This window comes from Clarias gariepinus, chromosome 19, assembly GCF_024256425.1.
Source record: "Clarias gariepinus isolate MV-2021 ecotype Netherlands chromosome 19, CGAR_prim_01v2, whole genome shotgun sequence".
Classification (NCBI taxonomy): domain Eukaryota; kingdom Metazoa; phylum Chordata; class Actinopteri; order Siluriformes; family Clariidae; genus Clarias; species Clarias gariepinus.
Genome location: NC_071118.1, coordinates 403,605 through 431,397, shown reverse-complemented (window position 1 = coordinate 431,397; position 27,793 = coordinate 403,605). Strand labels below are relative to the sequence as shown.

General features: G+C 38.0%; 3 protein-coding genes across 4 annotated transcripts; 1 reads left to right on the top strand and 2 right to left on the bottom strand.

Moving 5' to 3' along the window:
• Positions 1-1,435: 1,435 nt before the first annotated feature.
• Positions 1,436-12,897, bottom strand: brcc3 (BRCA1/BRCA2-containing complex, subunit 3). Its single transcript, XM_053478912.1, has 8 exons — positions 12,679-12,897; positions 12,462-12,581; positions 8,571-8,658; positions 7,411-7,499; positions 5,696-5,751; positions 4,341-4,472; positions 3,904-3,947; positions 1,436-2,524 (listed from the first exon to the last, which is right to left on the bottom strand). Exons 1-8 carry the CDS (start codon positions 12,781-12,783, stop codon positions 2,376-2,378), a joined length of 783 nt encoding a protein of 260 aa, XP_053334887.1. The 5' UTR covers positions 12,784-12,897; the 3' UTR covers positions 1,436-2,375.
• On the top strand, positions 12,464-17,034 carry cmc4 (C-x(9)-C motif containing 4 homolog (S. cerevisiae)). Of its 2 annotated transcripts, XM_053478916.1 has the most exons (4): positions 13,106-13,159; positions 13,360-13,451; positions 13,911-14,092; positions 16,697-17,034. In XM_053478916.1, the coding sequence occupies exons 2-3, from the start codon at positions 13,379-13,381 to the stop codon at positions 14,069-14,071; spliced, it is 234 nt and encodes a 77-aa protein (XP_053334891.1). In that variant the 5' UTR covers positions 13,106-13,159; positions 13,360-13,378; the 3' UTR covers positions 14,072-14,092; positions 16,697-17,034. The 2 variants fall into 2 exon arrangements, with proteins under 2 accessions (XP_053334889.1, XP_053334891.1); XM_053478914.1 differs by lacking the exons at positions 13,106-13,159; positions 16,697-17,034 and adding an exon at positions 12,464-12,589 and having other exon boundaries at positions 13,911-14,686.
• Positions 17,035-18,272: 1,238 nt separating this feature from the next.
• Positions 18,273-22,731, bottom strand: fundc2 (fun14 domain containing 2). Its single transcript, XM_053478913.1, has 5 exons — positions 22,668-22,731; positions 20,115-20,259; positions 19,920-19,995; positions 19,091-19,219; positions 18,273-18,828 (listed from the first exon to the last, which is right to left on the bottom strand). The coding sequence occupies exons 1-5, from the start codon at positions 22,681-22,683 to the stop codon at positions 18,751-18,753; spliced, it is 444 nt and encodes a 147-aa protein (XP_053334888.1). The 5' UTR covers positions 22,684-22,731; the 3' UTR covers positions 18,273-18,750.
• Between the last annotated feature and the right edge of the window lie 5,062 nt (positions 22,732-27,793).

The window sequence follows — 27,793 nt, the reverse complement described above, 5'->3', positions numbered from 1 at the left end:
AAAGGAGGTGATGCTGTGACAGCAAAGGACTAACAGAAACCACTGACTTTTTGTGCTTTTCATACACTCGCTTATACCTAATATTACTTCTTTTAGCATCTACGTCTGCGTCTGCGTCTGCATCTCTGTCTGCGTCTACATCTCTGTCTGAATCAGTGTCTGCACCTGCATCATCCTAAGGAAGAGTCTGCATCTCCATCTCTGTCTGCATCTCTGTCTGAGTGTATTCCTGCGTCTATTCTTTAAGTAACATATAAATATACAAAACATGACGGTCATGTGACAGATTTTCTCCAGTGATTTTTTTCGTTGACTGAACAGCCATTAGACTTTTAATCTTTTAATTTCATCATCTCATGCCGTAAAGTGTTGTTCTTCACAGACTTGAGATGGAAAAAAGGTGAGAACGTTCCCTGCATATTTTCTCATCACAATTTTTTTCTTTCCACCTCTGAAGTTATCTCCTGTGTGTCAGCTGGACACTTCCTGCCCCCTTGTGGAACAAACAGAGCATAACAATAATTTTGTAGAACGGTTTAATGGATTCTTCTGTTGAAAGCTTATAGATTTTTTTTTTGTGCAGAACAAACTGTATTTGTTAGGGTTTATAAAAACAATTCTGATATATTTATTAATATGTAATTTTTTTAAACTGTGAAATAGGCTTAGACATTTAAAAATCATTGGATTTGGTAATAAAGTCATAACTTTAGTCATGATTTTTTAAATTAAGAACACCAAATTAACACCTTTAGGGATTGATGGAGCTTTTATAGTCTTCAGTTGTGTTCAGACTTAAGCTCTCTTAATTAAACACTGAGAATCTGAACTAATTAACTAATCCCTAATGTTTTGTTAAAAGCAATGAATGTGAAGCTAAATGATACTAAATAGTTTGTCTTCTTCACAAACAATCCCTCCTTTGTCCTTGTCTTGCAGCTTACCAAATGTCTTAGTATTTTAAACATATACAGTACATAAACATTATAATTATTAATTCATTTGTTAAGTTTCATGTTAGACCTGAGTAACTGATCAACCCCAGATCATAACACTGTCTCCAGAGGCTTGTACAGTGGACACTATGCATGATGGGAGCATCGTTTCATGTCCTTCCCTTCTCACCCTAACACGCCCATCACTCTGGGATAGGCTCAGTCTGGACTCATCAGGTCACATGACCTTTTTTTTTTTTTTTTTTTTTAAACACTCCAACGTCGAGTATTTATGCTCTCTAACAAACTCAATCCTTTTTTGTTCACACAAAAATAATACCTTGTGCTTCAAATGAGTTTTTTGTTTTATTAAAGATGTGTGTACCATCATTGTCCATCAAAGCCTAGTTTTAGCATGACATGCATGTTCATGATGCGCGTGTGTAAACCTCTGAACTTCTAATTATAACTGTAAGTATTACAAACTATAGCTAGAGATATCAAGTAAGGGGCGTATATTTTTGATCAAGCTAGTAATTTCATTTACATTATAAGTGTTTAAAATGATTGTAAAACCCATAACATACTTGAGCATCTCAATTTCTGTCTCAATTTATTGTTTAAAATGTTTTTAATGATGAAATCTGCTGGGATTCAGATTTATTTTCTAATTAAAGTATAGTTTAGTGCGAGTCTGGTTAAGAGCGCCGCTCCACCGCCAGCAGCTCGTAAAGATGCAGCTACGCTTTTATTATATTTCACACGTTACTAAATCAACAAAATAAAAGTGAAATTAAAATAAATGAAATGTCATGACTTAATAAAAGAAGCGTCTCATGAGACATCATCGCACTACACAGCTTCCCTTCTCTTATTTTGGTCACATGACATGATGGATATTAAAACATGCACTTTAAAAAGTTTGAAAAGTTACACAGTTTATTTAATTTTATTAGAATATAATCTGTAATTTTCTGTGCATCGTGTAGTGTGTGTGTGTGTGTGTGTCTGGAACGGGAGGGGGTGAAGAGGGACAAAAATTTACAATAAAGGACATAACGTAGAACTAAACTTAGGCAGAAATACTGAGTAAAAATAATCTATTTACATTTCTGTCACGTCAGACGAGTTTCAGACAATAATTACCAGCGGAAACAGTGCCACGGGTCTAAACGACATCATAAACGACAACAACAGTGTAATAAACATCCTGAAGTGGTGCCTACAGACACTCTGTCTCTCTCTCTCTCTGTATGATGAAGAGTCATCACCTTCCTCTTCTCCCCCCTCCCCCCACCATGATCTCAAGCTTGTGACGTAGCAGAAAGGCTGCTGTGTTCAGAGCACCGGACGCTTTACAGGATATAGGTTTAGATGGTGGAGGTTTGAAGCTGCACCGCGGCGGTGTTGGTTGTGATGATGACGGTGAAGGTGATGTGTTCATAACGACGCCAGCTCCTGCGTCAGTCTCTCCTTCTCTTTCTGCAGCTCTAGGATGCTCTTCTTGTTCTGCTCCAGTCGATCCTCCAACCACTGCAACAGCGGCCCGCTCACTGCTGACATCTGACTGCACAGGTTTTTGGTGAATACTGAGAAACACACACACACACACACACACACACACACACACATGCTTTATAAATTCAAGCCCATAAATTTTACAACAGTGAGTTTTATTTTTTGGCATTTAGTCTCTGTACAGCACCACACTGACTTTGAAATAAAAGACTTTCTGATTTCAGTAGCAGGATGAATTCTGAAGGATGCGGCGCTCGGCACAGATTCAGCCAAATGCTGCATACAGTAAAAACTACCCAGGAGTTTCTCAAGGCAAAGAAAGGAAATATTCTTTACCAAACAAGTCGGTCACTTGATCTCAACCCAATTCAGATTTATTAATTTAGCGCTTTTTAAGCGACAGAATGAAAAATACTTTGAAAAGTGTGAGGTAATGTGTATAAATCAGAATGATCAGATTGTCCCTGATGATAAATGAGCTGAGGGAGAAACTCTCTGAGATGGCAATATGAAAAAACCATGAGAGGAACCATGAGACCATTACTTATGCCCCCCCACCCCAAAAAAAAAAAAAGTGAGCACACACACGTAATTCCTAAACAGTTGATGCCACACTTCTGTCAAAACCCCTTGAATTAAAGCTAAAGGTCTTGAGTGTTTTATTTTAAATTTAGTGTGATGTTGTACAGAGGGTAAAAGTGAAATAAATACATTTGACAAATAATAAAATATTTGTTCCAAAACACATGGACCAGACTGACTGTAGGTGAACCCTGACCTGCATTTATACTATAACTACTCCTGCTCTACAATCTTACTGCTGCTATTAGAATAACTACAACAAAAACTAATAACTACAACTACAGCAACCACTACCTGCACATCAACAGCTTCTACTCCTACCACACCTACTACTAACCCCCCCCAACTACCACTAATACCAAACCTACAACTAGTAGGGCTACAACTATTTATACCAGAACAACTAATGCTTCCGCTACTATTACTAACTCATTCAACTACGACAACAACTACTAATACTTCCACCTTCTTAAAGTACAACTACTAATATAACAACTAACACAGCTAATACTACCACGAGCACTGCTATAACTATTACTATTACTACTACTAACTCCTCCACTAATTACCACTACAAGTACTAAAACTACTTCTAACCCTACAACTAGTACAGCTACAACTATTATCAGAACAAAAAATATCATCTGTTTATAGTGATGTAGTATAGAATAAAGATTGTTATTATCTCCTTGTAATGTATTATAGTTATTATATATTATAGTAATAAACTGATATAATAGTAATAATAATAATAATAAAGTATACAGCACTAAAAGATTATAACATGCTTTACAACAACAAATCAATAAAAAGGCCAGAAAGTCAAACAGAACTTGTTGAGCAGATTAATGGAGGTGTAGCGCTGTACCTGATCCGTTGTGTATCTTTGTGATCGGATCCAAATGAGTTAAACTACAGCAGAGAGAGAGCGAGAGAGAGAGAGAGAGAGAGAGAGAGATTTGACTCAGTTCATTTCCCCATGGAACAAGTTTCATAAAAAGTAATCGAATCATTATTATGAGCATCGCATCATCTTAGGCGGCTCTTAATTACCGCGTGAACTTGCTGGAAAGGTCTCTACAATAATATCACAGAAATATGATTTAAAAACATTATGCATGCATACAACGCCCCGGAGCTCTTCGGATTGTTTATTTTATTCCCTCACAGTATACACTTTCTCTTCCTGCTGCTCCTGAGCTATTAAACCTGTTTAACTAAACCCTCGGGTGGATTCAGAAAACTTTATGTACATCACTTATTTTTCCCGAAAATGGAAGGCAGGAAGTAGGAAGAGCGCTCCACCTGTGAATCCTCCTGTACGTGTCCTGCTCCTCTTGACAGAGAATTCTGGGAAGTTCCACCGCAGATTCCAGACACACTTTACCGATGGCCTCATGAGGAACCACGTGGATCGGAATCTCGATTCTCTCGTACCTCGATTTAATACGGAAACACGTGTAAGTTCACGGAGCAGAAAAATAATACATTAGTACTGAGGTACGGAGAATAATGCACAGATATAAAGGAAGTCATGACCTCACAGACACCTTAAAACATTTTATTATTAATTTATCTACCTAAAAGAAAAACCTCTGATGCAAAATTTAGTTTTTAGTCGGGTTCAGACGGGTCTCCAGTGTGCAAGTGCAAACAAAAAAAGGTTGTATCAGATGGGGTTTAAACATGTCAACTGGTTTTTTCCCCCAATTCGACCTCATATAACAAAAGCCCCTCTCCAGAGGTCAGGTCTGATGTTTTCTGGGTGGGCGTGGCTCAGCAGTAGCTCATTTACATAGACACTGAGACCGTGCATTTGGGGGAGGCGTGAAACACACACTAGGGGGCGCTTTGAGACTTGTGTTAACTTGTTAAAGAAATAGTAACATATGGGACCTTTTAACAAAGGACACTGAACTGTACATCAAACAAAATTGAAATGATTTGTATATTGTTTTTTTATGAATATATACACTGTATATATATATATATATATATATATATATATATATATATATATCTGGGCTAATGTAACAGTAATAAAACCCTAATGGTTTAATATAGACCATTCTGCTTTTAAACATTGTAAAGTATTTTCGAAATGTAATTTAGTCATTTAGAAACCTAAATGCATGACAGACAGCATAAGTTTTAACATGTGCGAGTTTTCATTTGAATATTTTGATAACATTTAATATTAATATTTGATTAGTATTAATATTACTCATTTATATCAATTAACATTTAATTTGTGTTTATTTCAGTGATATTGGTTATGGTGATACACATTCCCCGCTCGAGACGGTGGTAGTCTCCAAAGCCAAGCACTGATACACTGTGCCTCATGTCGCGAGGAGTCTGTTCCCCCTCTGTTCCCCCTCTGTTCCCCACTCTCTCTCTCTCTCTCTCTCACACACGCACACAGATGTCTGTGCCAACGTGCCATGCCAACTGGCCGCAGTTTGTGCTGACCAGTGCAGACTGGCGCAGTGTGACCTCAGCTTAAGAAAAATAACCTGAACTGATTAAACTTGTCGTATATAAATAATATTGCAACATAAAAACCCAATGATTAAGTCAAAGATCATTTCTGCAACAAAAAAACAAAAAACAAAAAAAAACAATAGAAACTTTATACCTATAAAATGTTGAGTACTTACTCTGATCCTTTCTGGGCTTGGACTGACTGAAAGCACGTGTACAGAACTCGACCCGTCTAGAAGAGAACCAGAGAACCAGAAAATCCAGCGTCATCACCACGAGCAGAGCGGACGATCTATTAGCAGGAACTCCTTACAGTGCTTTTTAATGCTTCCCAAACTAATGAAACACTGTAAGTCAGAAAAGCGACTACGAGAGAAAATCACACTATATACTTATTTATTTTATCTGAGTTATTTTCCTGCAAAGTTCGATTTTGTGCACCGCTAGAAGAGTTAGAAGAGTGCTGTTTTCGTCTTATAGACTCTCCTGACTCGCTGCACTGATGGAGGAGTTTATAACCACAGGGTGAAGTGTTCCTGGACTGGATTTAGAATCCAAATTCTAAATAATAAACGTCCTGTGCTCTGGGATTAAACTCAAAGCATTGGTATTTCACTAGAGGACGATATAGAGCTGTGAACTCAGACGCTGATCGAATGCTCTAATTATAGAGTTTGTAATCAAGCTAAAGTAGATCTAATCATGTCTCTTACCAAAAGTGCTGCTTTAATAATTCCATAAAAACAATGAAGTAATAAATCTTTTTTCCCAGTTATATAATTTTTTCTTGTTCTAACTAAATATAGAACACATTTCAGAGGAGTCGTTTTTGTCTTATTGGTCACTAAACTGATTTTTTTGGTCCGATTGTAACTCGACACTGGACTAAATAAGGCTGTTATACCTAAGATAAGTTTAACAGCCCAGAGAAAAACATTTACTGTTAATAAAATTAAGTTTGAAATTAGGAATCAGAAATGAAAAATCAATGAGTGTGACTTGTGTTGTCTTCTGTATAGCAATGTCTCTGTACAGTACTTACAATAGTTTTTGGTCTGTTAGATAGTCAGCTAATGATGCCTAGTCAGTTTCTGTTATTTTATGTTGTATGAAGCACCTTGGGCCAGAAGGAACGCTGTTTCTATCTTATTTCTCAATCTATTCCATATTTATTTCCTATTAATAATCTTTTTTTAAGGTCGCTGGCGGTCGTATAAGCATTTCACTGCATATCCTACTGTGTATGACTGTGTGCGTGACAAATAAAATGTGATTTTGTTTCGTTTCACTGTGTAATTACAATAAAAGCCGACTTGACCTTTTTGTTGCAGAATTGTTGTTTCCTCTCAAAGTTTGGGAGCCTTTGCTTTACATATACAGAACGGATTATGTAGTCATGTGCATTAACGTGGTTAAGAACGGAGTTCCTAAATGTTAATCCTTTACTGATCTCTGCTCTGTCTCCAGCTGCTGATGTTCAGTTATTCATTTTTGCTGGTTTTGTTAATAAGTGTTGGTTCAGTTAGGGTTAACAGGGATGTTTAATTATTGATGTGTGTTTATTAAAATTAATTAATGTATTATTAATTGCCTTAATATTACTTAAGGGGTCGAAGTGCAGAAGGTCAAGGTTTGTTATTTAAAGTGTTAAATGTTGTGAATGAGTGAAATGATGGAAATGCAAAAATCATAAACTTTATATCATCGTTCAAAAATTAAAACTAGACCTACAACGGATTCTGAACAGAGTCGAGAGAAAACGATTTTTCTAATATCATACATCATTTGATATCGAAGCGCTGACATTTGAGTCTAAATCCCCGTTTCCCGGGTGTGGGTGCGAGTTTTCCTCCCCTGATGTGTCTCAGTGAGACTCCTGTGTCTCTCTCACCTTTGTGTTCTTATCCTCGATGAAACAGGAGAAGATGAGACCAACAAAACCCTGATCCATCATCTGGTACATGGCCTGCGTCCTCACGTCTGCACAGTGACACACAAACATTTAATCAAGTTAATTAGTACGATACAATTCATAACGATAATACAGAAGGAATTAAACTGTTAAACGTCTGCATGTTAAAAACTACTAAAAGCACTTTTAAAGCTCTGCACGTGTGTAATTAAAGTCATGAGACTTACACTGCATGATACATGAGTGCAGGAAATAACACACACACACACATATATCTGCGTCTTATTCACTGGAACCCTTATGACATCCAAGCGAGGACGGGTCTAAAAACAAAATAATTTTTCCTGCGTCTTTGACGGGGATATGAGAAATAGATTCATCCGGGATGTTTTATTACCTCGTCGTTAAGAGCGTAGCCTATAGATTAGCGCAGTGTGGCTGTGAACTGAAATGAAGTGTGAGGTGTCCTGTACTGCAGGAAGAAAAACGCCTAGAACTAGCACTGTACTAAAAACAACTTTAACTAGGTTTAAAAAGTGATAGTTATGTAACCAGAAAATATCTTAATATCGAGATCCTCTATAAACTTTGTGTACTTCACTTAACTTAGACCACATCTATAATAATGAGATTAATTTACAGCAAGTATTTAATAGATTCTTCTTTAGATATGTACGCATTTCTCTGCTTGTATGATGGACGTTCAAGTCAAACCGGGACTTTAAAGGAGGCCGTACGGCCGTGATCCTGGCCGAGGTGACTCGGAGCTCACTGCAGTCGTGAACATCGTAAACATCCAGCAAGTAGAACGTTTGCGTTTGATTCCTGAAAATCTATTAATAACTTTGCAAAAGAGATGTGACTGACTGTGTGAACTTTACACACTCATTAACCAACACCACTTGCACATTACAGGAACTTATTGCCACATCCCCCGTACAGTCCTGACCTGTAATGGCACCGAGCCATTTCCACACGTTTGGCCATTAAAGGAGTTCCTTGTAGCAGGAGATCATATAGAGAAAGAAGAGAGTTTTATTCTCATATCTGTGTTCTGTTAGTCTGTGAAATGAAAAGTCCCGGTTAGACTTGAACGCCCCTGATGTATTCTACAGGTCTTTGGGTAATGTTTCACTGACCGACGTGTGAAGGCCACACGGTGATGTGAGGATGAGAGTGGTACCATCCCACCACCCGTACAGGACGCCCCGTCATCTCAGCCAACCTGTGCTTTAGGTTAAGGAGTAAATCTTATTCTCATCTTTATTTCATTTTAGTACAGTGTGGACATCACAACATGACTTTATCAAGGTAACAAATCAAATACATTCTATTCTATTAAATGGAATCTAATGGACCCTGTTTTATTTGGTCTGTTTAGCCTTATATACCATCTCACGGCTATTTTCATTACGATACATAAATATTATTCGATTGTAGAGATGCAACTGCCGTTCTGTCAGGTCAGAATTTTTTTGGTAAGAGAGTACAAAGTAAGAGACTCATATTTTGTTTCTAAGGGTAAGTTAATTCCCAAAACAGTGGGTTTTTTCCTCCCAAAACAGTGATCCTGATCCACCCTGAAGTTCCACCTGGCTTCTTTGCGGTGTACAGCAACTCGTAAAATGTCTATTTTCTGTATAATATGCCAATATATCACTTTTTTTTTATCAGCGTACATTTAACCCCTTGCCTTGCGGACTAACCCTAGACCGGGTCTCACCACTTTAGACATTGATAAATGCATACACTCATTGGTCGTTTCATCAGGTACACCTCTTCACCTCATCAGATGGCAGCAGGTCACTTCATGTAGACCTGGAGTCAAGACAATCTGCTGAAGTTCAAACCGAGCATCAGAATGGGAAAGAAATGTGATTTAAGTGACTCTGGGCGGTTGTTGGTCTGAGTTTTTCCCAAACTGCTGATCTACTGGGATTTAAACACACAACCATCTCTGTGGTTTATAGAGAACGGTGTGATAGAGAAAATCCTCAGTGAGGGCAGTTCTCTGGGTGAAAATGCCTTGATGATGCCAGAGGTCAGAGGTCAGAGGAGAACGGCCAGACTGGTTCGAAGCCCACAGTAAGACAACAGGAACTCAAATAACATCTCGTTACACCTGAGGTCTACTGAAGAGCGTCTCTGAACACACGACACGTGGAACATGAAGCAGATGTGCTACAGCAGAAGAAGACCATGCCGGGTGTCGCTCCTCTCAGATAAGAACAGGAACCTAAGGGGACAGGTCACATGGTCTCACCAACATCAGACACCTGAAGAGTCTCGATTTCTGATGGTTGGGTCAAAAATTAATGTTATGTTTATGTTTATGTTATGATGATGAGGATGATGATAAGTGTGTGATGATGAGTATGATGATGATGATAATGATGTGTGTGGTAATGTTTATGTTATGATGATGAGTGTGTGATGACGGTGATAAGTGTGTAGTGATGGTGATGATGAGTGTGTAGTGATGTTTATGTTTTGATGAGGAGTATGATGGTGATGAGTGTGTGGTGATGTTTATGGTATCGGGTGTTATGAGTATGGTGGTGATGATAATGATGAGTGTGTGGTGATGGTGGTGATGATGAGTGTGTAGTGCTGTTGATGAGTGTGTAGTGATGATGATGATGATGAAGATGAGTGTGTAGTGATGATGATGATGATGATGATGAAGATGAGTGTGTAGTGATGTTGATAAGTGTGTAGTGATGATGATGATGATGATGATGAAGATGAGTGTGTAGTGATGTTGATAAGTGTGTAGTGATGATGATGATGATGAAGATGAGTGTGTATGATGATGATGATGAAGATGATGATGATGATGATGATAAGTGTGTAGTGATGATGATGATGATGATGAAGATGAGTGTGTAGTGATGATGATGATGATGATGATGAGTGTGTAGTGATGATGATGAAGATGAGTGTGTAGTGCTGTTGATGAGTGTGTAGTGATGGTGATTTATGATGATGATGATGAGTGTGTAGTGATGTTGATAAGTGTGTAGTGATGATGATGATGATGAAGATGATGTTGATAAGTGTGTAGTGATGATGATGATGATGATGATGAAGATGAGTGTGTAGTGATGATGATGATGATGATGATGATGAAGATGAGTGTGTAGTGATGATGATGATGATGATGAAGATGAGTGTGTAGTGATGATGATGATGATGATGATGAGTGTGTAGTGATGGTGATGTTGATGATGATGTTGATAAGTGTGTAGTGATGATGATGATGATGATGATGAAGATGAGTGTGTAGTGATGTTGATAAGTGTGTAGTGATGATGATGATGATGAAGATGATGATGATGATGATGAAGATGAGTGTGTAGTGTTGATGAAGATGAGTGTGTAGTGATGATGATGATGAGGAGGAGTGTGTAGTGATGATGATGATGATGAGGAGGAGGAGGAGTGTGTAGTGATGTTGATGGTATTGAGTGTGATGAGTATGGTGATGATGAGTGTGTAGTGATGATGATGATGATGATAAAGATGAGTGTGTAGTGATGATGATGAAGATGATGATGATGATTAGTGTGTAGTGATGATGATGATGATGATAAAGATGAGTGTGTAGTGATGATGATGAAGATGAGTGTGTAGTGCTGTTGATGAGTGTGTAGTGATGATGATGATGAAGATGAGTGTGTAGTGATGATGATGATGATGATGATGATGAAGATGAGTGTGTAGTGATGATGATGATGATGATGATGAAGATGAGTGTGTAGTGATGTTGATAAGTGTGTAGTGATGATGATGATGATGATGATGATGATGATTAGTGTGTAGTGATGATGATGATGATGATGATGAAGAGGAGTGTGTAGTGATGATGATGATGATGAGTGTGTAGTGATGATGATGATGAAGATGAGTGTGTAGTGATGATGATGATGATGATGATGATGAGTGTGTAGTGATGATGATGAAGATGAGTGTGTAGTGCTGTTGATGAGTGTGTAGTGATGATGATAATGATGAAGATAATGAAGATGATGATGATTAGTGTGTAGTGATGATGATGATGATGATGATGATTAGTGTGTAGTGATGATGATGATGATGATGATGATTAGTGTGTAGTGATGATGATGATGATGATGATGATGATGATGATGAGTGTGTAGTGATGATGATAATGATGAAGATGAGTGTGTAGTGATGATGATGATGATGAAGATGAGTGTGTAGTGATGATGATGATGATGATGATGAAGATGAGTGTGTAGTGATGTTGATAAGTGTGTAGTGATGATGATGATGATGAAGATGATGATGATGTGTGTAGTGATGATGATGATGATGATGATGATGATTAGTGTGTAGTGATGATGATGATGATGATAAAGATGAGTGTGTAGTGATGATGATGAAGATGAGTGTGTAGTGCTGTTGATGAGTGTGTAGTGATGATGATGATGATGATGAAGATGAGTGTGTAGTGATGATGATGATGATGATGAAGATGAGTGTGTAGTGATGATGATGTTGATAAGTGTGTAGTGATGATGATGATGATGATGATGATGAGATGAGTGTGTAGTGATGATGATGATGATGATGAGTGTGTAGTGCTGTTGATAAGTGTGTAGTGATGATGATGATGATGATGAAGATGAGTGTGTAGTGATGATGATGATGATGATGATGATGAGTGTGTAGTGCTGTTGATAAGTGTGTAGTGATGATGATGATGATGAAGATGAGTGTGTAGTGATGATGATGTTGATAAGTGTGTAGTGATGATGATGATGATGATGAAGATGAGTGTGTAGTGATGATGATGATGATGATGAGTGTGTAGTGATGATGATGATGATGATGATGAAGAAGATGATGAAGATGTGTGTAGTGATGATGATGATGATGATGATGATGAAGATGAGTGTGTAGTGATGATGATGATGAAGATGAGTGTGTAGTGATGTTGATAAGTGTGTAGTGATGATGATGATGATGATGATGATGATGAAGATGAGTGTGTAGTGAAAGGATATCTCGGCTTCAGTGGAGGCTGCAGAGAGCTGCTCAGGAGAAATCTCTACTCGGTCCTTCCTCTTGTCTGAGCGCCGCAGGATAATAACCGAGTGGATGTGGACAACACGATTCGTGTCAACCTGTAGAGGTGATGATTTATTTATTGATAAATTTTTTTGAACATTAATAAATCTGCCGTGACACAAATGAATGAGTGTAAGAGTTGATCTGCTTCACCTCTCCGATGCACAGCCCCATGACTTCTTCCTTCTCTGTACTCAACGCGTGATTCATACAAACTAGAAAAGCGTCCGACTCTAAATGCACCGCGCTCACTGCCATGATATTCAATATAAAATAATACGTAATTACTTCAACAGAACCTGTCGGAGTTTGATGTTTATCTAATGTTTTCCTTCTATGCAGTAATTTACTTCCGCATTAGCGTTACCTCTGTGTGTTACATTGAAATAAGTCCGGTGAGAAACCCGTAAAGATTATGGTTAAAATTTAAATCTGCGTTCGTAAAAATATATATATCACAAACTTAGATTTAAAAAAATAAGTGATTTTCTTATTGTGTTGGAATTGTGGTTGTAAAAGAAATATTCATTTTTCCTGGAGTATAATTTATCCTATGATTGTTTCTGGTCGGACATGAATAAGACACGCACAAGGCTGTGATGCGGAAGTTCTGAACGCGTTTCCAGCGAAACAGGTAGTGCATTACGTCATAGATAGATAGATAGATAGATAGATATTAATTGATCCCGACTCAAAATGTAAACGTTCAGTAGCTCAGTATATTAACCAGCAGGTTTCTATAATTGCATTGTGCAGTTTAGTAAACTGTGTATTTCTAGTGAATGTGGAATTGATTCATTAGTATTTGTTTAAAGCTGTTGATTTTTTCATCAGTTGGGAGTTTTGGGAAGCTATGCCTTTTTTTAAGAAGGTGCAGAAGGATCCGTGTCTGAAACACGCCTGTGCCATACAGAAGTGTTTACAAGGTAACCCCTCACTTCACAACCATATAATCCACACTGTGATCAGAAATCAACCCTAAACCCCCTCTCCCCCCCTCTCCCCCTCCCTCCCCCTCTCCCCCTCCCTCCCTCTCTCCCCCCTCTCCCTCCCTCTCCCCCTCCCCCTCCCTCTCTCTCCCTCCCTCCCTCTCCCCCTCTCTCTCTCTCCCTCCCTCTCTCTCCCCCTCTCTCTCTCTCTCTGTCCCCCTCTCCCCCTCCCTCTCTCTCTCTGTCCCCCTCTCCCCCTCCCTCCCTCCCTCCCTCCCTCTCTCTCCCCCCTCTCTCTCTGCCTCCCTCTCTCTCCCTCCCTCCCTCTCTCTCCCCCCTCTCTCTCGTCTCCCTCTTTCTTCCTCTCCCTCTCCCCCCCCCCCCCTCTCTCTCTCTCTCCCCCTCTCTTTCTTTCTCTCCCTCTTTCTTCCTCCCCTCTCTCCCTCTCTCTGAAAGCTAACAGCTACAGTGAGGATCGGTGTGAAGACGTGTTCCGGGCGATGAGGAAATGTTGTGAGATTCATACGGAGAAGAACTCCGAGTGCTGCGCCGGATTTACAAAACAGCCCAAATCCGTCGAGGAGAAACCTGACCAAACAGAACCTCCTACAAAATAACGCCACCTGTTTAAGACAGACGTATCACTATTATACATACACTGTAACGGTTTAAGGTTTAGGCATGTCTAATCATCACAAACTCATCTGTGTGGTTCTTCCACACTCTAAACTACTGCTTATGGCCCTGGAAGGCTCTCGGGTAGTGATTTACAACCAGGGTACACATACCCCAGGGGTACTTCTGCATTTGCGTGAAGAATTGTAAACATCTGATGGATTTGTGTGATGTGGAAAGGGTATATGGGATTAAGGGATTTATTTTCCCATTTGTAGCTACTGTACCTAAACTAGATTATCAGTTTGGATCCAAGTCACAGGAACAGAGGTAACTTTGTCAGATCGCCCTCAGGTGTCTCATTAGGGGTCGCAAACATTAACATGCGAGTTTAATTTACTCTAGGAACATTTTAATTTGGTTTAGAAAGACCTTATTAAAACAATATTCACTTTTATAAATAATAATTTATTTATGTTTTAATATAACCATCTGATGCCTATTTCTCCTCGTACTTGATGACCTTTTATCATATGATTCAAGGTTGTAGACAGTCTAGCCTAGAGGGGTCTCCTTTGAAAAAAAAATACCATCTGCCTATTCATCAAAGTGGACGTGTTTAAAGGAGTCATACAGCACTACATGCACGATTTTAAGCTGTTTGGACTGAACTGTGTGTTAGGAGAGTGCGTACACAACCACTCTACGATGATAAAGAGCCGCCCAGTGGTTTTCTTTTCATTTATTACAATAACATGCCCCTTCTGAAATCAGGCCAATCGCAAATGCCTGTTGATGTCACGCCACACCGACAGAGGACGCTCCTACACTAGTTGATTGACACTGGTGTTTTAGCAAAGACCCGCCCCGAGTGAGAAGAAGCTGTCGACCATTGTTTTTCGCCGCTGGAGCAAAATGTCGCCTAAGCGAGTGTTGTGTACAGTTGTTGGGTGTAATAGCGAACACAGCAGTCGTCATTCACTACCTAGGGTTAGTGACCTAGGGTACCTACCTAGGGTTAGGTATCTGAGCCACTGAGGACGCAGTGGCTGAATTTAGTTTTTAAAGCTAACGTCCCCGCTGATCTACCTAAATGCGTTCATGTTTGCGATAATCATTTTTCACCAGACTGCTTTATAAACGCGGGTCAATATAAAGCAGGTTTTACTAGGAAGCTGCTCCTAAAAGTCGGATCTGTACTAACGCTTCGTGTTCCTGCTTCATCTTCACCAGGCTCGGTGAGTGTAATTTATTTTACTATGACTCTTTGCAGATCACCTTTTCTAATAATCACGATGAATGCGGAGTGTAAGTTAACTTATACTGTCATAGAACATGGTTATGGCTTTTTCTCTGTGTACATCCGTCTCTATATAATCCCTAATCGCACGTTTATAATAAACAATGCATTAAGGTGATTGTCTAGTTGCAAACTGTGTACGTAGTCGGAAAACTATATTATGCTTACCTTTGTTACGTTAGATGGTTTATAACGATGTCTGTCGAAGATTAAAAAGTCATGTAAACACATCAGTAAACACATCGCGTCCGTATCTCTCTCAGTAAGCTTCTCCGCTTTATGTTGTTGTTGCTCGCGGCAGCGTAACAGCCCATTAATGTATGCCCATGCAGTGATGAGAACACTGCGTTGTGGCAATGCTTTGTGGATAATGCAGTCCAAAGCATTGCCCGCACTGGACTACACTTCCGTCGCTATACCCTACGTGTCACGCCCCACAGAACGGGGGGGGCGGGCTCAGCAGAGGTCATGAGCATTTAAATTAGCATGTACTGAAACAGGTTGCTGAGAACAGAGCTAGTTTTTACCAGGTAAAAGTAGTGTTTTTTTTACACAATCCTTTTGAATTTTTAATTAACGTATAATACAAACTTTTCATTAGGACCCTAAAGATCACATTAAAATTTAATAAAAAATATAATGTGTAGGACCTTTAAGATATTCTGACTCTGTTGACATTAGTGACACAATGAGATACGATGTGACTGGCCCATACTGATCCACAACCCGTTCATAACTCTGGCTAAAACAGTTTTTCTAAAACTCTCATGGGTCATTCCCGTGCAAAAATAACGCTCACTGCAGCGCTGCAGACAGTGATCATGCCCTGGAGCTTCAGACTGCCAGGGGCTTAAAGACGGTGTCTAAGGATTTCTAAAGCCCTTTGTGCTCATGCCCTGCAGCCTCAAACCTTTAGGAGTCTCAAAAAAAAACTTCAGATGTGGCCTGAGGCTTTTTAAAGCCCCTCGCAGCCCAAAACCCTCAGAAAATCCCAGGACACAAACCAGTGCGTATAAATGCCCCAGTCCCCTCCCCAGGGCATCAGAAACCATTAAACCTTGTCTGGGACAGCCTCAGCCAGCCTGGGGCCATCGACCGAGGCCCGTGGAGGTTATTCCTCTTACTTCAGGAATCTTATCCTATGAGTTTAGAAAACCTCGGGTCTTGTCTGGAACTTCTGATCTTCGGGAGCCTCAGAAGGAGGTGTGGCCTGAATATTTCTGAGGGTCTAGTAGCCCCGCTGGTCCGGTCCATAGTCCAGTGCTGACTGACAGAGTTTGCGTGTCTGCATGCTTTAACATTACAGTTTCCCTTAACCAGAACTAAGTCTCAACCCCTTATCCAGCATGACGACGCCCCTGCGAGATCCACAAAGCCAGCTTCATGAAGACATGGTGTGTGAAGAGTGTATTGGAGAGAAAGAACTCGAGTGTCCTGCACAGAGACGGCCCCGACTGAACTCAAACCCACTGGAGCCTCTGCAACGTCCCAACATCAGCGCCTGAGCTCACTAATGCTCATGTAGAGTGTGTGCATAGAGCCACGCTCCAAAATGGCTGTAATGGTCAGGGTGCACAGACTTTCGGCCATAAAGTGTATAAACTGTGATATGTGACTGCACTTTGCACTCAATTAAAAATGCTGATTAAAGCATGTATCATCTGAGCCAGTGTTTCCTGTCATATTTACGCAGGTGTGAAACTACAGAACAAAGTGCATGAACTTTTGTAAAAGTATTGTTAAATATTTATTAAAAAGTAAGGAGATAAGTATGCATGAATCAATGTATGTTAAATTTAAAGTTATGCTTTTCTGCTCACCATCGTTATAAGTGCGGATTAGAGATCGTGTAGACTTCTCGTCGGCTCTGATTTCTCTGTAAAACAACAAATAGCCTAATTTTCCCCGTTCTGATATTTCATGTGAATATTAACTGAAGCTCTGCACGATTCAGGCCTGTATTTGTGATAGGTCTATATAAAAAGGCAAAAACAAACAAAGCATTCAATCTGTGCATTTGAAATAAAACTTTTAGTTTCCTATTTTGACGGTACAAATTATAATACTCATAACTGATCAGTTGAGGTTTACTTCAAATTAAATTTACACACACTCAGAAGCAATAATAGTACCTGGAAGTTTTTGCTTCCAAGTGTGTGGGAATTTACACACAAGCAGATGAACTAATCTAAATCTCGACCTGATCAGCATCAGACCCTCTGACCTGCAGGATTACAGCGCTGCTTAATCTGTATCGTTCTGTGGAAGTGAAACTCTGTGTTCACGAGCTGTAGAGTGTTTGGCAGACGCCCCCTTATTCAGACAGATGTCTAGAAGAGCTTCAGAGTCTCGATCAGACATGCATCCTCCTGCTAGTGCACTCAGGAAGCGACTCAGAGCGCCATCTAGTGCGTTTAGTCCAAATCTTTTGGTTTATTTGAATGAATTCCATAAAGCAGAGGAGTGGTGGGTCTGTCCGCACAAACGATGGAGGATTTTGCAGCTCACTTATTATAAATGGAGTTTTGTAAGCGCCCCCTTTATGCAAATACACAGACATGTTCGTAAATCCATCAGAATTTTTTCTGCGCACAGTTACACACATTATGAGTAAAAGATCGATAAGGCCGAGGCCCCCTGATGCTATCACGGCTAGTCAGAATTCTCAGTTGACTTTCAGTGGTTTGGGTGAGGCGTCTGTCTCATTTCACACGTTTTATAATAAGGCACTGAGTGCATCGTTTATGGTTTGGGACACAGCCTCAAACAAGCTCCTGAAGGTGAGTAGTGAATCACTTTGTGCGCCGTTCAGACAATTCCACACGGCAAAACCGACAAACCCGTCGGCCTTAAAACTTCAAAAATCAACAATCTGCCTGAAAGACACATACAAGAGACTCAGCTGAAAACAGCTTTAACTGTTTATTTACGGATATGAAAAAAAAGGAATTCCAACTTTCTTCGTTGTTGAATCCGGTGTAGTGGCGTCTCAGAGGTCGAGCTTTAAGGGAAATGTTTAATTAAACTTTTAAATCTTTAACATTCGTCAGTTTACACACAGTGCTTAAAGGCTGGCTTGAGGTATGTACATACCCATGAACACACACATTTAAATATGTACCATGATCTTCCATATTACAAAATATGATCCAGTAAAGCTTCAAAGAAAGTTTAGCTTCAAAAGGAAAACTAATCACCGTGATAAGAAAGTTCAAACAGATCAGTGCAAACAGATCAACGCTGGCTGTGTCCTGCTCTCTCTCTTTCTCTCTCTCTCTATCCATCATATAAATAAGTTGTCAAAGAAAACATTTGTTGCATGCAAGTTGACGTTTTCTTCGAGGTCCTTTCTAAGACCACGTGAGAAGGGTGAGAGGGTTCCTATGAGGCCAGCCCGAGCAGAAATCCTCCCGCGAAGCCTCCCGTAAGGACGATGTTCTTCTTCACGAATGTCTGCACCTTTACAAAAGAGGGGGGAGAGCTATTACTGCAAAAATAATGAATTTTTTTTTTTAGGCTAATGCTTTACACACTTCTAAGCTTCGTGATAATTTAGCTGAAAAACATGTCATGAGGTTATAGATTGATTAGTCATGAGGTTATAGATTAGTCATGACTAAGAGCTTATCAGTGAAGAAACATGAATCAGTTTTTTTTCCCCCAAAATGAATCCCTAAGCGTTTACAGCGGGATTGACGGCGCTTAGACCTCACGCCGTTACCTCTTGAACTTTAGTCTTCACTTCTTTACTCGGCTTGTCCGCGTTCAGCTTCAGCTGTTTCTTGGCCTTGTTCATGTCCTGCTCCACTCTCTTCCAGTCCACTGTAATGTATCCGGTGTGGTTAGCAATCTGAAAAGGACAGGAATAGCGCAAAGGTCAGACCTGTAGCACATCAGAGGATCAGCAAGGGATTAGTGAGGATCAGACCCGTCCTGATCAGACCACTGCGGGCTTTAACACCAGTGACTCAGGGATTTACCCTATCTTTATCTATCTATATAGTTAATTAATATATTGAGAAATATTGGCGCATCATCTATCTATCTATGTCTGTCTCTTTCCACTCATCTATCCTTCTGTCTGTCTACATCTCTATCTGCCTGTCTTTCTATTATATCTGTCTATCTCTGTCTGTTTCTGTCTACTTATCTATCTGTTTATCTTCCTATCTGTCTGTCTGTCTATCTATCTATATATTTAATTGACTCTAGAAATATTGGCGCCTCATCTATCTATCGGTCTATCCATCTTTAACAGTGATAAATACTTTCCAAATAAATGTTCAGAGATTAAGAACCCTGTAGGTGCGCCCTAATGGACACTACAGCGCTCCTGAACATGTGATCACTTTTACTTCAGGCCAATCAGACAGAGCAATCAGCTCTTCAGCAATCGTATGGACTTTGTGCAGATTCTGCCCGGCGTAGAACTTGATTAAGAAGTGCAATAAATGGAATTAGCCACATTTCCGAGCCACAATGGATTAAGAAACAAATGAAAAAATACATATTTATAAACAGAAATGCACCTAAAATATACAGTGTGTTACCTGAAGCAAAAAGAAGCCGCCTCCTACAGCCGATGCTGCAACTTTTCCGACTTTCTGAAACAGATACCCCGCACACCTGAAATATAAAAACACGCTTTTAATAAAGGTCACATATGGTGCCATTAACGTTAATCTGTAGCACTTTAAATCCTGCTTGCTCTGTTTCCCTTTGATTTCAGATGGAACACTACTCACCACCCAGTCACTCCACCAATGGCAAGTTGTGTCGCGACTGAATACTTCTCAGCAGCCGGGCCGGAATTATTCCCGAACATTTTGTTCCACCATCTCTGCTTCTTGACCTGTTCAGCCAGGTCCATCAGTTCGAAGGATTCAGCGTCTTACAGTGAACAAACACATACTGAGCATTAATAAATTAATCAAGCTCAATCCGGTGCAGGGTTAAAGGAGAGTATCAAGCTGAAGAGCTGTTATGACGAAAGGTCATTTTATAAGGTACAGGAACTACGCCGTGATTTTATTTCTATCTGGATTGGACATGTCAGGGTTTTTGTTTTCTTCTCAGAAAAATTTATTATAAACTTACTGTTTTTTTTCCAACTTCGGTTTGGAAATAATATGTCTGACTTAGCTGGGACGAACCGATACGATATTATCACGATACCTCGGTGCCGATCAAGATTTTATAATTATACCAAATATTTTTTCACATCTTGTTACAAACCTTAAAACGTAGCAAATAATTCACTCCTACCACACAGGAGGCTACAGATGCCACCTGGAGGATTATAGGGAAACGGCAACATTCCCCCTCATCAAATACAAACATACTGTATTTAAATTAAACAGACACATATTTTGGTGAGCTCATGATAGATAGGGGGTGACGCCATCACACCAACGCTCACGTGGTTTCCCTGCGTGTCCACGCTGCAGAGAGTTGAAAAATGACAGTCATGTGACAAGATCCAACCATCAGTTTCTCTCTTTCTGTCCTCCTGCATTAGCTGGTGAAGTTCTCAGAGCTCTCGTTATGCTTGAAGGATGACGGGGATCTCGCGATTTGGGAAGAAGGAGAAGGCAGCGTGACTGGTGTTTCCCACGTGTTTTTAGACGTGATGTGATGTGAACGGTTCATTGGGATCTCATGTAACAATTTTACTTCAAAATCATTTTGATATTACAGTGAATGGTTGTGTTATTCTTTAAGGTTTGTTTGTTCAATCGGTTTACTTTAGACATAAAAAAAAAAATAGACTCATTTCTTTTGGTTCCGCATGAAAATCTGAATGAAGTTATTTTTTTCTTTTATAGTAAATTTTTTTCTAAAACATCTGAAGACTGGGTTCACAAGAAAACATTTGCGGGCAAACAGGGCTATTACTTTTGCACGAACTTGGAACATATTATGAATCTTTCTGACATTTGAATGTAAGTTTCTTTAAAGTTTGAGTTGTTCTGGTTTAAGCATCTGATTGCAGTTAAACTCGGCTTGAATGTATTTTTTGTCTCACACTACCTGTAATTAATAGCGTATTAAAAGCGAGTTTAATAAAAGTTTTTTTACACATCACTGATCGTTCTATATGTTTGACGTTTGAATTGAAATCATGTCCGGACCTTTAAAAATTAGGTTTAAGAACCCCTGCTATATTAAGTGTTTTTTTTTTTTTACATATCTAAACATTACAGCTTATTATATTTATAGCTATGCAACTGATGTATTTTTCTATATATTTGTGTACAAAAATATTTTCCATAGAGCCTTGCTCCTCAAACTCTCTATAGTTGGAGAGTCTGAAGGTTAGAGAATTAGCCATGACCTCAGAAGCCCTTGAAGATGAGACAGCTGGCGATGAGTCGTTCAGAAATGAGTCGATTCTTTCAGATGAATATTTAGAGCCGACTCTTGTAAACGAGACGTTCAGTGTGTGTGTGTGTGTGTATGTGTATACACACATATAGTTTACATATTATTTATGTATTATAATATATTTAGCCAAAAATACTTAAAAATATTTTATTATGAAAACCGTGTAGAAAAAAGCAAATGTTTCATTTGATTCATTCGAATCATATTCATGAGGAGTCACATGATTCGACTCGCTGAAAAGACTCGGAAATCCAACGCTAATAACTATCTTTCCCCATCCCTTTTAACAGGCACTAACGGTATTTATGTCTATTTTATTATGCACATAACCAGAAAATTACACTTTGATAACAATTTTGCGATAAAACACAAAAAATAAGCGTGAAGGGAGCCGCGCATGCGCAGAACCGTTTTGAACGGTCACCCTTTCCATCAGACCGGAGTTCGTCATTAAACCCGTCCGTGCAGGGACTCGCTGTGAGACATTACTGCCTTGTTGTTGGGCTTTTTTTCCGTCGTCTGCAATATAAACGGGGGTAGCTTTCGTTTCGCTAATCCGTCGCGGAGGATTTCCCCCTGAAACCCGCAGCGCTGCGTCACTTCCGGCTGAAAGTTCGAGCGACAGAACTGCGAATCTAGAATGTTCTGATTCAACCATTCGTGTTCGTTTAGTTTACAGCAACTTGTCCATTAACAGTTAGACACGAAAACAGTAATTTAATAATAATAATAATAATAATAATAATAATAATAACGCTTCTCTTTGCATCGCGTCATTTTGGTCCTGTCACAGCGCTCGCGTTAAAGCCTGTGTGATCACCATTAAAGAATTAACTTTTAACTTCCCCCATGGTAGTTATGTTTATTCATATATAACTAAATAATTTTTAAATAAAGCAACAACAAATCCGTACCTTTCTTCCCAGCCATTTTGTTTGTGTTTCCTACCCGGACGTCTTTCCAGTGACACACCCTCTCAGTCACGTGACACGTTTTACATTTTCTAACCCCCTTTTTTTCTTTCATTTTTTTTTTAGACTGTAATTTTTGCACAATAATCACCTTTAATTTGGGAAACCGTAAAAAGAAAGTTTAAAATCTTTTTAAATAGTTGATACTTTTACGAATTAATGTTACTTATCTCTTTATATCCTTATGGTGATTTTCTTTTTTTTATTTAAAACACAATATTTGTACAGTATTCATATTGTATATCAATGCAATAATATTAATAATAATAATCATAATAATAATGTGTATAATTACAATTATTATTTTAATACAACGAATAATAATAATTTTGGGGTAGGTTATGCTATTATAACAGCATTTATTTTTGGATAATGTTAAGATGGTGCCCTGTAAGGGTGTGGTTCAAGGTTTCTGAAGTTTCTTTATTCATGGAAACTTAGAGCTGGGTGTAATTCGAAATCAGTGTTGCGATCCGTTTCAGTGAAGCATTAAAGCACTCGTTACAATGACTGTCTCACTATGGCATCGGCACAAAATAAATGTCTAAAAACGAGTGTGTAAACCTCCTCTGAGCCATGATCTAATCTAGTGTCCATAAGAACATGTGATTCATTATTTCTTGATAATATTCACTTAATAACATTTTCAATTAACAATTCTTATGTCAGACAGTGTAACGTCCGTAAACTGTGGTTGCTAAGCAACATAACATCTCTGCAACACGTCACCCTTATAATACAGGCTCATCCTGTACCAAACAATAAGACGCTGATTATCATACCCTGCATTACTGAGGAAGAAGAGTCGTCCTGTATTTGTGTGTACATATATTATTAACCATCAAGGGGAAAAACAAATCAACATAATGTTCAATGGTTCAAGAAGGTGAAAACCCTCAGGGTATGTTTTAGAGGAGCCATTCCCAATCTAAAGAGGGCCAATTTGCAATTTGTAAATCCCCCCTGCGGCCGATTCAAACCTTTAATCACACATTTAATCGACACACAAGACTCAAAGAGTATTTCACTGTAACTACATCTAATACAACATACGACAAATCTATGTTCGTGGGCCTGGAGCAGTGCAGGGCAGAGTGATAATCCATCTACACACATGTAAATGTATAAAGCAGGTAAAAAATAAGCACAAACGGTAAGCTGTTCAGCACACTTTATTTATCCGTAACAAAGTGCACAAAATAACAAATCAAATGTTTAATTATTTTTAATGTTTAATTAAAAATTGGTAATTAATACATTTAACATATTAAGAGTATATATTATGGAAACATCTAATTTATTTAACAAAAACAAATACTGATTTCCTCACTGTCGGTTATAGACTGATTGATGCATTTTGACTGTTTATAAAAAAAAATGTTAATGATGATTTTCCATTAACAACTTTCCTCTTAATGACATAAAGGCCACAGCCTGATTTTAATAAATAAATAAGAGATAAGTAAAAAAAAAAAAAGAACATAATTTAAATCCTATGGCTTTCTTTTATTGTTTTTATTTGTTTTCTTTTATGATTTATTTTTCATAAATATCATAAATATATAAACATTTAATAATAAAATATTTTATAGTAATTTAATCATCAAAATGCACTTTATTTCTTTAATATTTATTATTTATATGTTATAATAAATAAATTAATAACCTAACTTTGTGTTACTGTCTTTATGGCTGCTGGATAACTGGAATTTCCTTTAGGATCAATAAAGTGTCTATCTATCTATCTATCTATCTATCTATCTATCTAAATGGATGTAAATAGGTATTATCTCTGGCTCGCTACCTGCAGTACCATCAGGGCCCACCAGGGGGTGTGGCCCACATTTGTTTAGAGCATGGCTTAAATCTAAGAGTTATTGACTTCAATACCATATTAATGAAAATATTAATTACTGTCAGTGTATTTAGAAGATGTTGCAACAAAAACACCAACACCTTTACCTTAAAATAAAATAAATATTAATATAATGGCTATTGCTCGCCATCTGGTTTATTGCTGTCTTTTATCTGTCATGCACATCATGATATAATTCACATCTTAGATAAATAGTTACTGGGAAAATTCTCCATCTTTATTATTTATATATATATATTATATTTAATTGAGGATTGCTATGAGCTCAGGGCTCATTACAGGCTGCTAGATTACCTTTCAGTGGTAATAGTTATTATTTTATAGATATTATGACTGATTTATGGGATTATCTTAGGGTTTATATAGCTACATGACCATGTATAAGAGATAAACTTATTAAAGTCCAAAAACAGGTAACAAAGGAAGGTGTTATAATATGAGGAACTTTTTTATATATCTATATTCATTTCTTAGTAAAAAATAAAGCTTGGTGTAATCAGCTACAGGGGGGAAAATCACAGATTAAGCTTTTTAAGCTTTTGTCTGACTCTAAATTGAACAAATAATGTTTGAGGCGTTGTAATTGTATGTCATCTATAAAACAGCTCTCTTATGATGTGGTATTAGTAGAAACTGCCTTCGCTTAGTAGTTTTGTTGAGATCAGTCCGTGGTCTAGTGACTGCTAACTGGATTTTTCAGCAGGAAAGTTTAAAAAAAAACAATTTTTTTAAGTTTTATCTTTGAAATATAAAGAAATGAAATAATAAAAAACTGCAAGAAAGGAAAAAAAGAAATCTCAAAGCAGCAACATGTGGTTCAGTTTGTCATTTTTTTTATTTCAGTTGATTTAATATAAAGACAAAGCATGCATTTCACAGAACTGGACAGAGGTTAAAGTGATGCAGGTGACGTCATCACTGACCCAGTAATCAGATGTAGCTGTAGTCGGATCACACACAGACCCTACACTGAGTACTGGGTCGGCGAAACACATCCGAACCAAACCAAAAGCAGACGTTTCTCCGAGGTCTCGAGGAATTCAATTTGACTCAAAACACACAAAAACATGGCCACATTTTAAAACAATTTACTACTACAGTTTAAAAAAAAAAACAAGATCTTGTGTTTCTAGTGTGTGTAATTTGTGTGTGCATGTGTGTGTGTGTGTGCTGTAAATTCACACTCAGTGTAAGATGTATATGGAGATGATTACAGTTCTTTAGAGCGAGACTAAGACTGAAAAACTAAAGCTGTGGTTGAAGTCGTGGTTCTTCACACTGGATCCGAAAGAAAGCACTAATAAAAGTGAAACTTCTCACTGCTTGTGAGTTTGTTAGGGGGAATACCACGGCCTTCATGATTTCTACACGCGCTTTAGAAGGTTATTTCCCAAAAAGCATCCACACCTTAATGAACTGACCTGAACCTGAAATGTCTCTACGCTTCCGTGTTTCTCTTAAAGATCTCTCTCTCTCTCTGGTCTTTGTTGGAACTGTTAAAAAAGAAAAAGAAATAATAAAATAAAACGTGTCTTGATTTTAAATTTACTAGCAAGCAGCAGATTCTTCATTTTCATGTTGCATTTAGGCTTCTGTGAAAACACTCCTTAATTCTTAAGTTATAAAAGTTTAGCATTTTAGATTTATCATCATCATCATCATCATCATCATCAATCAGACTCACATTTTTATCACCGTATTAGATGTTAAAAGTGATTTTGTCTTCAGAGTTAAACTTACTGCACGCTGCCGAGAGGTTCTTCAGCGCTCCATCCAAAAAATGAAAAAACCCCACCAATGCACATGTCTCGAAGTTCTCCAGTAGAACCGACTCGAGCACAAAGCAGTCTGTCAGCTCGGAAAAAAGCACGTTTCAGACCGTACCTATTTCCACTGAAGTTCTCGCGTGGCATTTCACACAAACTGCCTCTTGCTCCACATCCTTCCTCCTGCTTTACTCGACCCTGAGTTCTAAGAATCCGAGAGAGAATAACGAGTGACTTCCTCAATCACAGAAGAAAAAAAAAACTGTGTGCGTGTCTGTGCTGTGTGTCTGTGCTCGCTGTGTAGACCTTCCTGCTGCTATGCGTGTGTCTTCTCGAGTGTGCGAGGATAAGCTGTGAGCCAGGGTTTTATTGAGTGTTGATGAATTTCCCCTGGGTCTCTCCCCTCACCTGCCTGGGAATTATGAATGTTAGTCACCTTGTTAAGGGGACAGTCCCTCTGCCGGGTCCCGACACACAGCTCAGCGTAAATCTCCTCCTTACCACCGCAGTGCACCCTTAAATTAATCTAATAAATGTTTGTTTTTAACTTGTACATAAAATATTACAGTTCTACAGCCTGAGGTTGTATTGCAGCAGTGGCTCAGTGTTTCTCCAGAAATCTTTTTTCAGGGTTAGTTTGAGTTAAATGGTGGTTTAACTTTACTAACCTTAGCTAAACAAAATCAAATTCTTCCAAATAATGTCATTTTTTTTATAATAATTTTATAAAAAAAAAATTGTCAAAAAAAAAAAAAAAAAAGTTAAAAATAATCTAATGTTATTGACACATTTCTAGCTTTTGCCTGGTTCATTATTATATAGTTAAATTTTTATTATAAACATGTTTATAATACAAAGTTCAAAACTAAGTCTAAGAAAAGTAACACAAAATAAAATTTAAACCTTATTAACTTTTACTAACTTTCAAAATGTTTTTCATGTATTATTTAGGGAATTTGTTAAAATCAGTTTTGGCAAATATATATATAGGCTATATATATATATATATATATATATATATATATATATATATATATATATATATATATATATATTAATTTTTTACAGTTTTTACTTTCTTTAAAGTTCTGTAAGAACCTGAACTGATTTCTGATTAAATTATGGTTTTCTTCATAAAAATAAACAAGAAAAATATTTATTGAAATTAATAAATTAATCATTACCTTTAAAAAAGTTAAACTTAGTTTTACTTAAGTTGAAATTGTTATTTTAAAAAATTATATAAATAAAAATAATGTAATAATTTCAAACTTTGTTAAATAAAGCTACAAAAATATATAATTAAAGGTGTTGTATTCTGATTATAATTATGTGAAGTTTCCTTATTCAATGTTTTGTTTTTAAACCAAAAACATTAAAAAATTAAATTAAATAAGCAATTAAATATAAGCAAACAAGCAAACAAA

Excerpts from the sequence above, each read along its gene's own strand:
- brcc3 (XM_053478912.1), bottom strand. The coding sequence starts at position 12,783 with ATGGCAGTGAGCGCGGTGCATTTAGAGTCGGACGCTTTTCTAGTTTGT. Across the intron at positions 12,582-12,678 it reads TGGGGCTGTGCATCGGAGAG|GTTGACACGAATCGTGTTGT; the intron begins GTGAAGCAGATC and ends TCACCTCTACAG. Across the intron at positions 3,948-4,340 it reads ACGTACAGGAGGATTCACAG|TTTAACTCATTTGGATCCGA; the intron begins GTGGAGCGCTCT and ends TCTCTGCTGTAG.
- cmc4 (XM_053478916.1), top strand. The coding sequence starts at position 13,379 with ATGCCTTTTTTTAAGAAGGTGCAGAAGGATCCGTGTCTGAAACACGCC. Across the intron at positions 13,452-13,910 it reads CATACAGAAGTGTTTACAAG|CTAACAGCTACAGTGAGGAT; the intron begins GTAACCCCTCAC and ends TCTCTCTGAAAG.
- fundc2 (XM_053478913.1), bottom strand. Across the intron at positions 19,996-20,114 it reads ATTGGTGGAGTGACTGGGTG|GTGTGCGGGGTATCTGTTTC; the intron begins GTGAGTAGTGTT and ends TTTATATTTCAG. Across the intron at positions 18,829-19,090 it reads TGAAGACTAAAGTTCAAGAG|GTGCAGACATTCGTGAAGAA; the intron begins GTAACGGCGTGA and ends TCTTTTGTAAAG.